Here is an 11326-nt window from a genome sequence, read left to right on the forward strand (position 1 = left end):
CTCCAGAACTGTGGAACTGTCAGACTGACAACTGCCACAGTTACAATGGGAACTAAAATCTTTGCAGTGCCTTAACATAAGATGCAGAACAGGACCTGAGCCAATGGCACTACTACTCTCCATCTCTCCCTGTGACTCTTCAAATCCTTGTGCCTGTTTTGTGCTGTTTAGCCAGGCTAGATACATTGAACTCCTTCAGTGTTTTTCGTTAAGTCCTCTAAAGCTAATTCTCTGACGTCTTTGTCTGAATTGAAGGTTAGGCACTTTTCTTACTTCCTCTGGGTATGTTATCCTAACCTCTTTCTTTCTCCTCCTTTCTTCCCCGTACTTTATTATCGTGCAAATGTGACCACAGTTCTGCAGAGGGCCATGCCAGCCCTACAGTGCATAGGTGCTTGTGCTTCGGCCAAACCCGGACGGGGAGCCGGCTCTGGCCTCCCCAACACGTTTCCCTCAGCCGAGAAAACATCAGCGATGGGGTGCGGGCAGCTTTTGCCTGTCCCGCCTAAATACCCCAGGGGAAAAGCTACTCTGCCCCGGAGGTCAGCACGCACAGGCCCTTGGAAAAAAATACTTCGGGTTTCCCCACAGACTAGCCCAGAAGCCGTACGCGGTGTGAGGGGGAGGCAGCCAGTACAACCCAGCCCCCTGCGCTCCCTCGCACACCCAGCCCGCGGTACCGGGTGCCTGCCGCGGGCCGCCCAGCACCGCGGGAGACGGGCCCGGCCCGGGCCGGCCCTCGGCACGGGAGGGACGGACGGACGGACGGACAGACGGAGGCGGCAGGAGGCAGGGCTGAGGGAGGAGGTTTGAGCCTCGGCGGCTCCTGTGCGCTGCTGCCGCCGCGGCGGGCTCGCGTCAGTTCCTGCCGCCGGCCGGCGCTGCCGCCGGGATCCGCCGAGCCGGAGCGCCGCCGCCATGAGCCGCAGCTACAACGATGAGCTGCAGTACCTGGACAAGATCGACAAGAACTGCTGGCGGATCAAGAAGGGCTTCGTGCCGAACATGCGTGTGCGTGGGAGGGGGCCGGGGTGCCCGGGTCGGGGTAAGGGGCGCGGGGTCCGAGCGGAGCCGGGCGGCTGACTGCTCTCCCCGCAGGTGGAGGGCGTTTTCTACGTGAACGACCCGCTGGAGAAGCTGATGTTCGAGGAGCTGCGCAACGCCTGCCGCGGTGGAGGTGGGTCCGGCGGGGAGCGGACACCCCGGGGGTGACACAGAACCAGGCGGTTTGGAAAAGATCCCTGAGATCATCGACTCCAGCTGTGACAGAACACCGCCATGCCACTTAGTGCTCCGTCCATCCTCTCCCTGAACGCTTCCAGGGACGCTGACTCCGCTACCTCCCCAGGCAGCTCATTCCAATGTGTAATCACCCTTTTCGCGAAGAAATTCCTCCTAATGTCCAACCTAAACCTCTCTTGGCTCTACTTAAAGCTGTCCTCTTGTCCCGTCGCCCCGCACATCTCTCCCGGCTGCCCAGAGCGCAGCAGGCAGCGGGGCAGGCCCGGCGGGTGGGCCGCGGGATATCGCGCCGTGCTTTTTGTACCCGACTAGAAGTCTTGTTGGTGGCCAACTTCTTTTTTGCCAGAGTTTTAAACAGTCTCTTTAGAAAGTGTTTCATTGTGATTATTATGGTAACTTATCAGATTACTTTTTTTAAAAATTCTTTTTCAGGTGCGGGTGGCTTCTTGCCTGCTATGAAACAGATTGGGAATGTGGCTGCATTGCCTGGCATTGTTCACGTGAGTGTGTGCTGTAAAAATCTGATCTTTGTCTGTTCCCATTTGCCTGAGATTATTGCATTCCAAATGGAAACTCTCTCATGAGAAGTGGTGTGTACCAAAGTTCTTCTCAAGGCAGTGTGTGTGCCTTGGTAAGGAGTGCTTTCAATGACAGGCTGCAAAACAAAATTGTCAGAGAGGGAGGTAGCCACTTATTTCATTGCTTGTCTTTTGACATAGAGCTTTTCATGCTGTTTCAACTACCTTCTTGAGCCACCTTTCCCCACTGTTCATGCAAACTGCTTGTTGGTTTTGAATTGCCTCTGCTCTGGAATACATGGAGAAGTGTGGAGAGAGCAGGAGGTGGTACTGTTTTCTATACTATTGTTACGGGCCTCGTGAATAGTGAGCCTTCATATGCATTCAACACTGTGCCTTCCCTCGTCCTGTGCCTTTTTGGAAGCAAAGCATCAGATATAATGATGCAAGAAGAAAATGCTTACCTGTGAATCTTTTCAAGAAATGCAAAGTACAGTGTGGAAATACTCCTTTTCACATTCAATATTGCATATATTTATAAGTAACAAATAACAATTTTTTTACTTGTCTCTTTTGGCAGAAGTTTTGCATTTATGGATGCAGGAAAAGGCAGACCATAATGCTATTAAATGCCTTAGGGGGCAGGCCAAAATGGAGTAAAGTAGAATAGTAACAACCTTCTAAAATGGGAATTTTGGCTGGTAGGTTGTAGAATAGATGTTACAATCATCTACCTATTCAGATCTTAACTTTTTAAGTCCAAACGAAGAAGGATTTCTTGGTAAGGATGGTAAGGAGAGGCAGAAGAAGCCAAGAGTCCCATTCAAAAGTACTGTTCACTTCAGTGTGTGGTAGCACTTTAATAGATACTGAAAAGTTCTAGTTTCTGGGTGTCACAGGGTGTTTGTTTCAGAGATCTGCTCTCTGGTTTTTTTGACAGTCCTGTAAGTGCAGGAGAGTAGATCCTCACCTGAGTTAATGTGTTCACCTACATCTGAACATCCATTCCTTTTTTGGTATATTTGTTCACAAATATGACCACCACTGCCACAAGGCAAAGTATAACCAAGGCGACTCTGCAGCATCGAGTTTCATAAAGCTTTAAAATTGCCTTTCAGAGATCAATAGGCCTTCCAGATGTCCATTCTGGCTATGGATTTGCTATTGGAAACATGGCTGCCTTTGATATGAGTGATCCTGAGGCAGTGGTTTCACCAGGTAAGGATGACTGACTCAACCTGCTTTGAGAAATACGTTTCAAAATGACAGGACTTTACAGTACTTTGCATTCAGAAACAAAGCAAAAAATATGATAATTATAGGGAGTTAAGGAGTGCTTAATTCTTGCACTTAGATTCTTTATTCTTTATGAAGCAGGTAGTTACACTGAGAGCAGCTAAACAGTACAGGAAGAATTGCCCTTGAGTTTGGAGCTTGGACTTGTGATACCCCTTAGTTTTGAAGTCTTTGACCTTGGGGTTTCATCAGATTGATAAAGAACTGACTGGTTCCTTTGAGTAGTTTGAAAACTTCTTTTGAGGATATTTCTGTGCTTAAAACATGACCATACAGTATGTCTGTCTTTTTAGTAAACACTTAGATCTTTGGTTACTGACAGTCTGAAGCTTGTGTGGTTGTCATGAATGATGATACTCATGTTTCAGTTTTGCTTTGATCAGTTCAAGTGTTCCTGATTGAGTCAGGACCCAAGGTCTCTTAGTTTGGTATCTCTCCTCTAACGTTAGTAATATCAGAACCTTCATACTGAAGGTGATATGGTTATCTTTCACATTTGGTGTTGTCTTATAGAATTTATTGTTATTAATAGTAAGAGTTAAGCAAAACACCAAGAACTGAAGTTTAGTATTCCTTGTAAGTATTTATTACTTTTTACAAGTATTTATTATTTATTCCAGTGAGATTCAAAAAATAATTTACTTTTGGCAGTTGCTTTCAAGAACATTTTATGTCAGGGAGCCAATTCTAAGGTCTGTCACTTTTCTTCTGACCTTAGGCAGCAGAACAGGAACATTCTCTCTCCTTACTATGGGCAACGTGTTTTATAATTGTGTCCATTTCTCTTTGTCAGCTTGCTGGAGTAACTTTGTAAATGGAGAGTTCTGTAGGCAGTCCTACAGCTGTGTCTTGAAGTCTGAGGCTTCATGTAGATCTGTTAAAATGAAGCTTAATGCAGTTCTACTTTTTCTTCTCCAGTATTGTCACAGGAAAAGGAGTGAGATTACAGCCTTCAGTACATGTTCCCTGACATGGCTTTTTCTCCACTTGTAGGTGGTGTTGGCTTTGACATCAACTGTGGTGTCCGCTTGCTGCGGACAAATTTGGATGAAAGTGATGTGCAGCCTGTGAAAGAGCAGCTCGCCCAGGCTATGTTTGACCATATTCCTGTTGGTGTCGGCTCCAAAGGTGTCATCCCCATGAATGCCAAGTAAGAGAATGACTTTGTGCACACATCACTAGAGAGGACATCTCTTTTTTTTTGATGCAAGATTTGCCAGTGGGAGACTTAAGAAAGGAAAAGTAATTCTAAAGTGCTTTCTGATCTTTCTGCATATGTGCCTTACCTGGACTGACATAATCATCAAAGCACAGTCAGCTCTTTCTTCCCCCATTTAAACCCCTTAAAGGTTCTTGCTGGGTTCTCATTTCTTCTGAAAACTTCTATGAACATAAAGGTCTTTTTTGAAACAGATGAGAAATAGGATTATAGATAGAAAATAGGATGTTTTCCAGCCAGCAAAGAGGAAAAAATGACAATGTACCAAAAGTTAATATATTTGTAGAGCTTGATTTTCATGAAGTATTAAAAAGCTGGAGTTGTTGTTAGGAGAGTTGGGGGCTGATTATAGCATAATAGAATAATTTAGGTTGGATGGGATCTTCTGAGGTCATCTTATCCAACTCCTTATGGGAAGGATCTAAATGTAAAGGTAGGGCTAACAAAAAAAGGCATCAAGTTGCTTAAGGCCATATCCAGTGGAGTTTTGAGTATATCCAAGGATAATCATCTTATGTGTTGATGATTGCAGGGATTTGGAAGAGGCACTGGAGATGGGTGTGGACTGGTCTCTCCGAGAGGGCTATGCCTGGGCAGAGGACAAGGAGCACTGTGAGGAATATGGAAGAATGCTACAGGCTGACCCCAACAAAGTCTCTTCAAGGGCAAAGAAAAGGGGCCTGCCTCAGGTAATGTTACGTTTCAGGGGGGCTGTGCTGGCTCCCAGGGTTCAAATATAAATGTTAGAGAGTAGTTCTCTAATTCTGTGTCTTTTCCTGAAGCTCTGTCTAGCATTTCTGGGCAGAGGGAAAGGTGAGATGGTGAGGTCAGTTCTGAATAATTCTTGACAGAGCTGCAACAGAGGAGAATAATACTGGGCTTACCCAAGGTCCCTGGTGCCATCAGGTTTTCATCTGTTAACATCTGGTACTGGAAGTTACACTGGGTGGCATTTCCACGTCCAAATGTATTTTGTTTTGAGTGGATAGGCAAGTTAATGTTCAACTTTCGTCTGTATTTGCTTAGCAAGTTAATAGCAGGGCAAGAAAAGATACAATAATAAATGGAAGTAGCTCGTAACTGAATCACAATTTAAGAGTTGGATTTCATTCTATGTATGGTGTCTGACTGCTCTGTGTGGAACAATTTGAGATGGCTATACTAATAGCACATATATAAAGCTTTCTTGTATCTTGGTAGTAATTGATATTATTCTTCATTAACTGAGGTGGTGCAAAATTAGAGTATTTTAACCCCAAAATAGCGACCATCTGTTACAGAATTGAAAAAAAATTTGGCTTGGAAATTAAATAGCTTGTTTTAATCTACTGAACATCTACTTAACAAGATGTTGTAACTTCTTTATGAAGTGGCAGCACAGTGTGTATGTAGATCGTCTTGTTTAATCACAGTCTTGTTCCAATAGCATAGGGAGTTATAAATTTGAACAAAAAGCAAAGTGATGATGCTACTGTGTTCTGCTTCCTTGCAGTTTACATGGGAATATTTTTCCCCAAAAAAACCATTTCTAAACCCAAAACCTTGCTGTAGCAATTTGTCCTGTTGCCGTAGCTCTCCCCTGTGCTGCCAAAGGCTGCTTTCCCGGTCCCGTCTGATCAGTGTGTTGTGATTGGCAGCTGGGGACCCTGGGAGCTGGAAATCATTACGCCGAGATCCAGGTGGTGGATGAGATTTACAACGAATATGCTGCCAAGAAAATGGGCATTGACCACAAAGGGCAGGTGTGCGTGATGATCCACAGTGGAAGCAGAGGCCTGGGCCACCAGGTTGCCACAGGTATGATCTGACTGGTGTAGCTACTTGGGGCAAACTGCTCGGCATGGTCTTGTCACTGACAGCAAACTCCAACACCAAAGAGCATTTCTACAGTGAATTGCTGAGAGCATCCTGAATTGCTTGTTCAGGTGTAATCTGTTTGCAAATAGTTGATAATGTTCTGCCACAGATTGGCTTTTGCATTTGAGAAATAGCCTTGGGCTTGACCATTGGACAGATGAGTTCAGTTTTAGGATATAAATTACAGACACCCCTGTTAATCTCAAAGACTGCAGCAAAATGAAGAAGTCACTTAGACTTACTGTGTTTATTTCCCAGATGCACTGGTGGCTATGGAGAAAGCTATGAAACGGGACAAAATCATAGTGAATGATCGCCAGCTGGCATGTGCCAGGATTGCCTCTGCAGAGGGACAGGATTACCTGAAGGGAATGGCAGCTGCTGGCAACTATGCCTGGGTTAACCGCTCTTCTATGACTTTCCTAACACGACAGGTAGGAGCAGAGTTGTCTCTGATGCAGATATTTTTCCTGCTTCATCCCAGACATACAGAACAAAGAGTAGTTGCGCTATTTAACTTAATTTAATTTTTATGTTTCTTAATGTTTTGTTTTTTTTTTCTGGGGAGAGTTGCACAAAGCTGCAGTCTTGCCAATCTATCCAAAGCCTCTCAACATCACTGGATTGTATTGGCAGAAGCTGCATAAGCAGTATTTTTGAAAATGCCTTGAGCTGGAAACAGAGGATACAAGAAAACTGGGGATTTTGTTGCTAAAGCCGGCTTTTCAGAGTTGCACAAATTTGCCTAATTGATATCTGACTGAATTACAACAGGAAGCTGCCAGTGGGCAGAGAAACAATCTATGCAGTCCAATTCTGTCATTCTCAACACTGTTGTATTCTGTTCCCCTGTGGCTGAATTGTGATGATCTTGTATCTCACATCCTGATTTGCTCTCTTTTTAGGCCTTCGCCAAAGTCTTCAACACAACGCCAGATGACCTTGACATGCACGTTATCTATGATGTGTCTCACAACATTGCCAAAGTGGAGCAGCACGTAGTGGATGGAAAGGAGCGGACTCTGCTGGTGCACAGAAAGGGATCAACCAGGGCCTTCCCTCCTCACCATCCTCTTATTGCTGTTGATTATCAAGTAAGTTTAGCTTTGGGAGAAGGAAATAGAGAATTCTGGATTAATCAGACAATTCTAGGGTCCCTAACAGATACCTAAATGCTGTGAGTTAATTTTTTAAGGTAGCTGCACTGAAACCCTGGTGGGATTGCAGTATTCAGCTTGTGTGTGTGTTAGATCTTTGAGACACTGAGCTCCTCCTTCTGCTCCACACCCAAAATGGTTCGAAGAACATGAAAGGGAAGAAGTCCTTTATGGACTTTAGGATTCAGTGGTTTGCCTTGTCTGTCTACTGGACACAAGGCTTTTGATCTACTGGTCTGCATCTTTCAGTGCAGTTAGTTTTCTAGAATCCTTGATTCTAGGTACCTGAGACAACCAGGGATGCTCTCAAGGAATGTTAATCTGACTTCCTTTTCTGGAGACACAGTTGCTCTCAGACTTCTATTAAGGATGAGATTTTTCAGCTTTTTCTTATGAATGAATGCTTTGCATCCACAGCTGACTGGACAGCCCGTTTTGATTGGTGGCACAATGGGCACCTGTAGCTATGTCCTCACTGGCACAGAGCAAGGCATGACTGAGACCTTTGGAACTACTTGCCATGGAGCTGTAAGTCAAGAAGTTATTTCAGGGATGAGACTGTCACCCAGAGAACACAGTTGTTGAAGGGTCATCCAATGTGTGATTCCTCTGTTGGTCATACAAGCAGAGAATAGCCTTGCCAGTAGTCCCTACCCAGGAGAACTGCAAGGTAGAAGTGTTTGTCTCCTACTGAGTAGTTGGGACTACTTTTGCAGAAATCTAGGGGATACTGCTTTTTATAAGTCAGATGTTACGATGAAGATGTGGAGAATAAGCTTCTTTTACAAAATTCTGATACCTCTGAACTAACGAGGGTGGTTAACTGCGCTGAGGCTGCCTATATATAAAACTTCTCAGGATTTAGAGGGTACTTCCTCCCCTGTTATTCATAGTGTGAGACAATGATTGAGGAAGGGAAGCATCTTCCAGTAAATTCCGAGTCCTGAATACTGTTTGGTTTGGGTAAAAAGACACTTGCAGACGAGTGTGTTACACAAATGTAACTTTCCTAGCCGTCATACCAGAGGTGTGATTTTGTAGGAGCCTGTGATTTGAAGGCCAAATTATTTTCCTGTGTTGGGGTTTACTGTGGTCTGTGCTCTCAGTCATTCTGTGTTTGCTTATAATGCAGTAATGGGTTTCTTTTATACAAAAGAGTTTTGTTTTTCCAAACTGCTGCAAAAAACAGAACTAACAAAACTGTTGGCCTAGGGTCGTGCACTGTCTCGAGCCAAATCTCGGCGTAACTTGGACTTCCAGGACGTACTGGACAAACTGGCTGACATGGGCATTGCCATCCGTGTTGCTTCTCCCAAACTGGTCATGGAAGAAGTGAGTTCAGTACTTCATTATCTTAGAAGAAAAAGGGGGTCTTGCTCCCTGGCTGAATGACCCTCCCTGACCTGATTTTTTGCAGTGCTAAGCAATTGCCAGTACTCTAAATATGCAGCTTGTGTGATTTCTGATAGAGCTGTCAAATTTTTTGGAAAATTATATGAAGTGGTCTCTATCCTAAAAGCATGCTGAAAGGGGTGATGCCTGATTGACAGGATTTGGGGTGGTATGTTTTTTCTTCTTCTGCCTGGTGATAGGGATAATTGCTATCTTTATGTGAGCATCTACAAAAGTAGCTATGTTTTATGGATTTTCTTCTTGAATGATGTTCTCCCTGCTTTAAATTTACCTTACACTGCAGCTTTCATGTAGATTAGAAGCAGCTTGAAAGATCATCTTTTAAGATGAGCTCCTGTATTTGCTCAAGAAGAGAACTGAATGGTCAGAGAACTTTGAATATTATGACTTCCAGTTCCTCTTCATTAACATTGAGCATGCCTTTTCTGTTCAGAACCTCACTCATAAAAGTATTACTCATTTGGCACAATGCTTTTCTGGGTGCTGGTGTTATATGAATATGTTGATCACATTAAAGTCTGTATTTAAGAGCAGTTTCCTTGTCAGAATAGGGGCCAGAGGGGGAAACTCTAGAGTTAAACCTTGACTGCTGTCACTAAGGAGCTGTGAAGATAAAACCTAAAGGCTACCTGTAAATAAGAAGTTGGAGTCACTTCCTACTAGATAATGAGGCTTGCCATTCTAACATGCTAGGGAACTCATTATCTGAAAAACTGGATTAAAATAATTAATATTTTATCTGAAATATGATGAGAGTTTATTTGGAAAGCTAAGTGTGTTACAGATTTCTTAGATACATAAGGTGGACAGATTCTCAATATGTTCACCTACTTCTACACCCTCCATTTATATGGTTATTTTTGTGAAGAGTGGATTTCAAAAGCCTACACCTCACTTCCTGTGACTATTAGTTGTTTATAGTTTTTTTCTTTTTTCCCCCCCTCCAGGCACCAGAGTCTTACAAGAACGTGACTGATGTGGTTAACACCTGCCACGAAGCTGGCATCAGCAAGAAAGCCATTAAACTGAGACCTATTGCTGTTATAAAAGGCTAGGAGCCGACAAGGCACCCATGTCTCCAGGCCTTACACAAAACTGACTAGAATTATCATCTTCCCACACCTCTTGGACTCTGTAGGATGCTCAAATATCACATTCCTGTTCTGGAAACACAACAGCTGAGGATACACCTATTTTTAACCACTCCTAGCCATAATGAATGCCCCTCCTCCTTGTTACATGGTGTTCTTTTCTTGTGAGGACGGGGCAAAGAAATAAGTAAGTCTTGGTTTTTATATGCAGTCCTTCCTCCATTTCCCTGCTCAGGCAAGACTTCAGACCTACCTGAGTTGTCACTAAGTGCTGTGCTGCAAGACCACCTCCATCAGTGAAGGTGGTGTATGGACCAGAGCTGCTGTCACCACACCTGTGTGCCTGGAGCTCTTTCTGCATGTGGAAGTACTCTGATAGACAGGGTAATGGACTTGTGGGCATGGAGAGGCTGTCCTGTCTGCAGGTGCCTTTATGCACAGTCTGTACTGTTACATGTTTTGTGGCAATTGGGTAGGAAATCTGGAGCTGGGAGTAGTCTGCTCAGGTTGAGAGGGGCTAGCTAGTTTGAGAGACAGTCTTACCCCAGCCTCTCCCATTTAACACAGCACCTGGTGAACTTGGCTCAGGACAAGTAGGCATTCCACAGTCTTCTGGAAAAGCTGAGCAGAACTGAGTATGTTGCCTTGAGAGTTTTGTTTGCCTAGTAAAGTTGTAACTTAGGGATGTGCTAATCCAACATTTTAAAAAGTTCTAAGCATCTGAAAGTTGGGTTGGGTAATGCTGTTCACTGTGCCCCTCAGCTCTGATTTAAGGGAGCCCAATTTCAGGGTCAGGCTCAATGAGATGGGACTTAGTGTGTTTCTTTTACATTCATTAACCAAGGCTGGAGGGGAAGCTGACCATCCCCACTGGATCGTTTTGGGGGATTACAATAAAACGGGAAGATGGATGTGGCAGTGTATCTGTGTCGTTTATTCCGTGCACTTGAAAGCAGACAACAGACATTTCAGCCGTACACGAGCTTGAAACGCGTTGCGTTTTGTGACTTCAGATGATAGATCTTGCAAAGAATGTGCAGATGGCAGAAATTTTGCAGGATACAAGGAGGGCAGTGCAGTGCTGTTTTCCCAGCTCGGTTTTGACAGGAGTGGGATGTCTGTGACCTGTGCTTGCCGGCCGTGCTGAGCCCACCTCGCTGGACAGGGGAAGGCGCCTGCCTGCAAGGCTGGATGCCGGCACAAGAGGGCGGCTGCAGGGAACAGCGCCCCAGAGCAAGAGTGGAGCCCTGCCAAGGACTCGTGTAGGGGGAGCAGGTAGTGATTGATGGGCTGCAGTGCCTTTTGATGAAACATCCCCTTAAGTGCAGGATCTTAGAAGGCATAATGGTATTTCACTGTTGTAATCGCTTTGTTCTTAAGGGGTTTTTTAGGTTCAAATACTGTGTTTGTGCAGGTTCAGAAGCAGCACCTGTACTTACAGGCACTGCTGTGAGTTCTTGTGGGTCTGAACTTAGAGCTTCTTGTTTTCCCCTCCTTTCGTCAATGGAAGAGCTCCAGATTGCCATTTCAGAG

General features: G+C 44.6%; 1 protein-coding gene across 1 annotated transcript; it reads left to right on the forward strand.

Moving 5' to 3' along the window:
• The first annotated feature begins 781 nt into the window (after positions 1–781).
• RTCB (RNA 2',3'-cyclic phosphate and 5'-OH ligase) lies at positions 782–10704 on the forward strand. The gene is made up of 12 exons (XM_002199553.6): positions 782–1011; positions 1099–1177; positions 1675–1742; positions 2879–2978; positions 4050–4206; positions 4808–4964; positions 5913–6072; positions 6391–6566; positions 7038–7226; positions 7707–7817; positions 8502–8621; positions 9650–10704. Exons 1-12 carry the CDS (start codon positions 919–921, stop codon positions 9755–9757), a joined length of 1518 nt encoding a protein of 505 aa, XP_002199589.1. The 5' UTR covers positions 782–918; the 3' UTR covers positions 9758–10704.
• The last annotated feature ends 622 nt before the right edge of the window (positions 10705–11326 follow it).

This window comes from Taeniopygia guttata, chromosome 1A, assembly GCF_048771995.1.
Source record: "Taeniopygia guttata chromosome 1A, bTaeGut7.mat, whole genome shotgun sequence".
Taxonomy (NCBI): Eukaryota; Metazoa; Chordata; class Aves; order Passeriformes; family Estrildidae; genus Taeniopygia; species Taeniopygia guttata.

Bases quoted from the DNA above. Each gene is read 5' to 3' on its own strand.
- RTCB (XM_002199553.6), top strand. From the start codon at position 919: ATGAGCCGCAGCTACAACGATGAGCTGCAGTACCTGGACAAGATCGAC. The intron at 1,743-2,878 runs GTGAGTGTGTGC...ATTGCCTTTCAG, and splicing joins CATTGCCTGGCATTGTTCAC to AGATCAATAGGCCTTCCAGA. The intron at 7,227-7,706 runs GTAAGTTTAGCT...TTGCATCCACAG, and splicing joins TTATTGCTGTTGATTATCAA to CTGACTGGACAGCCCGTTTT.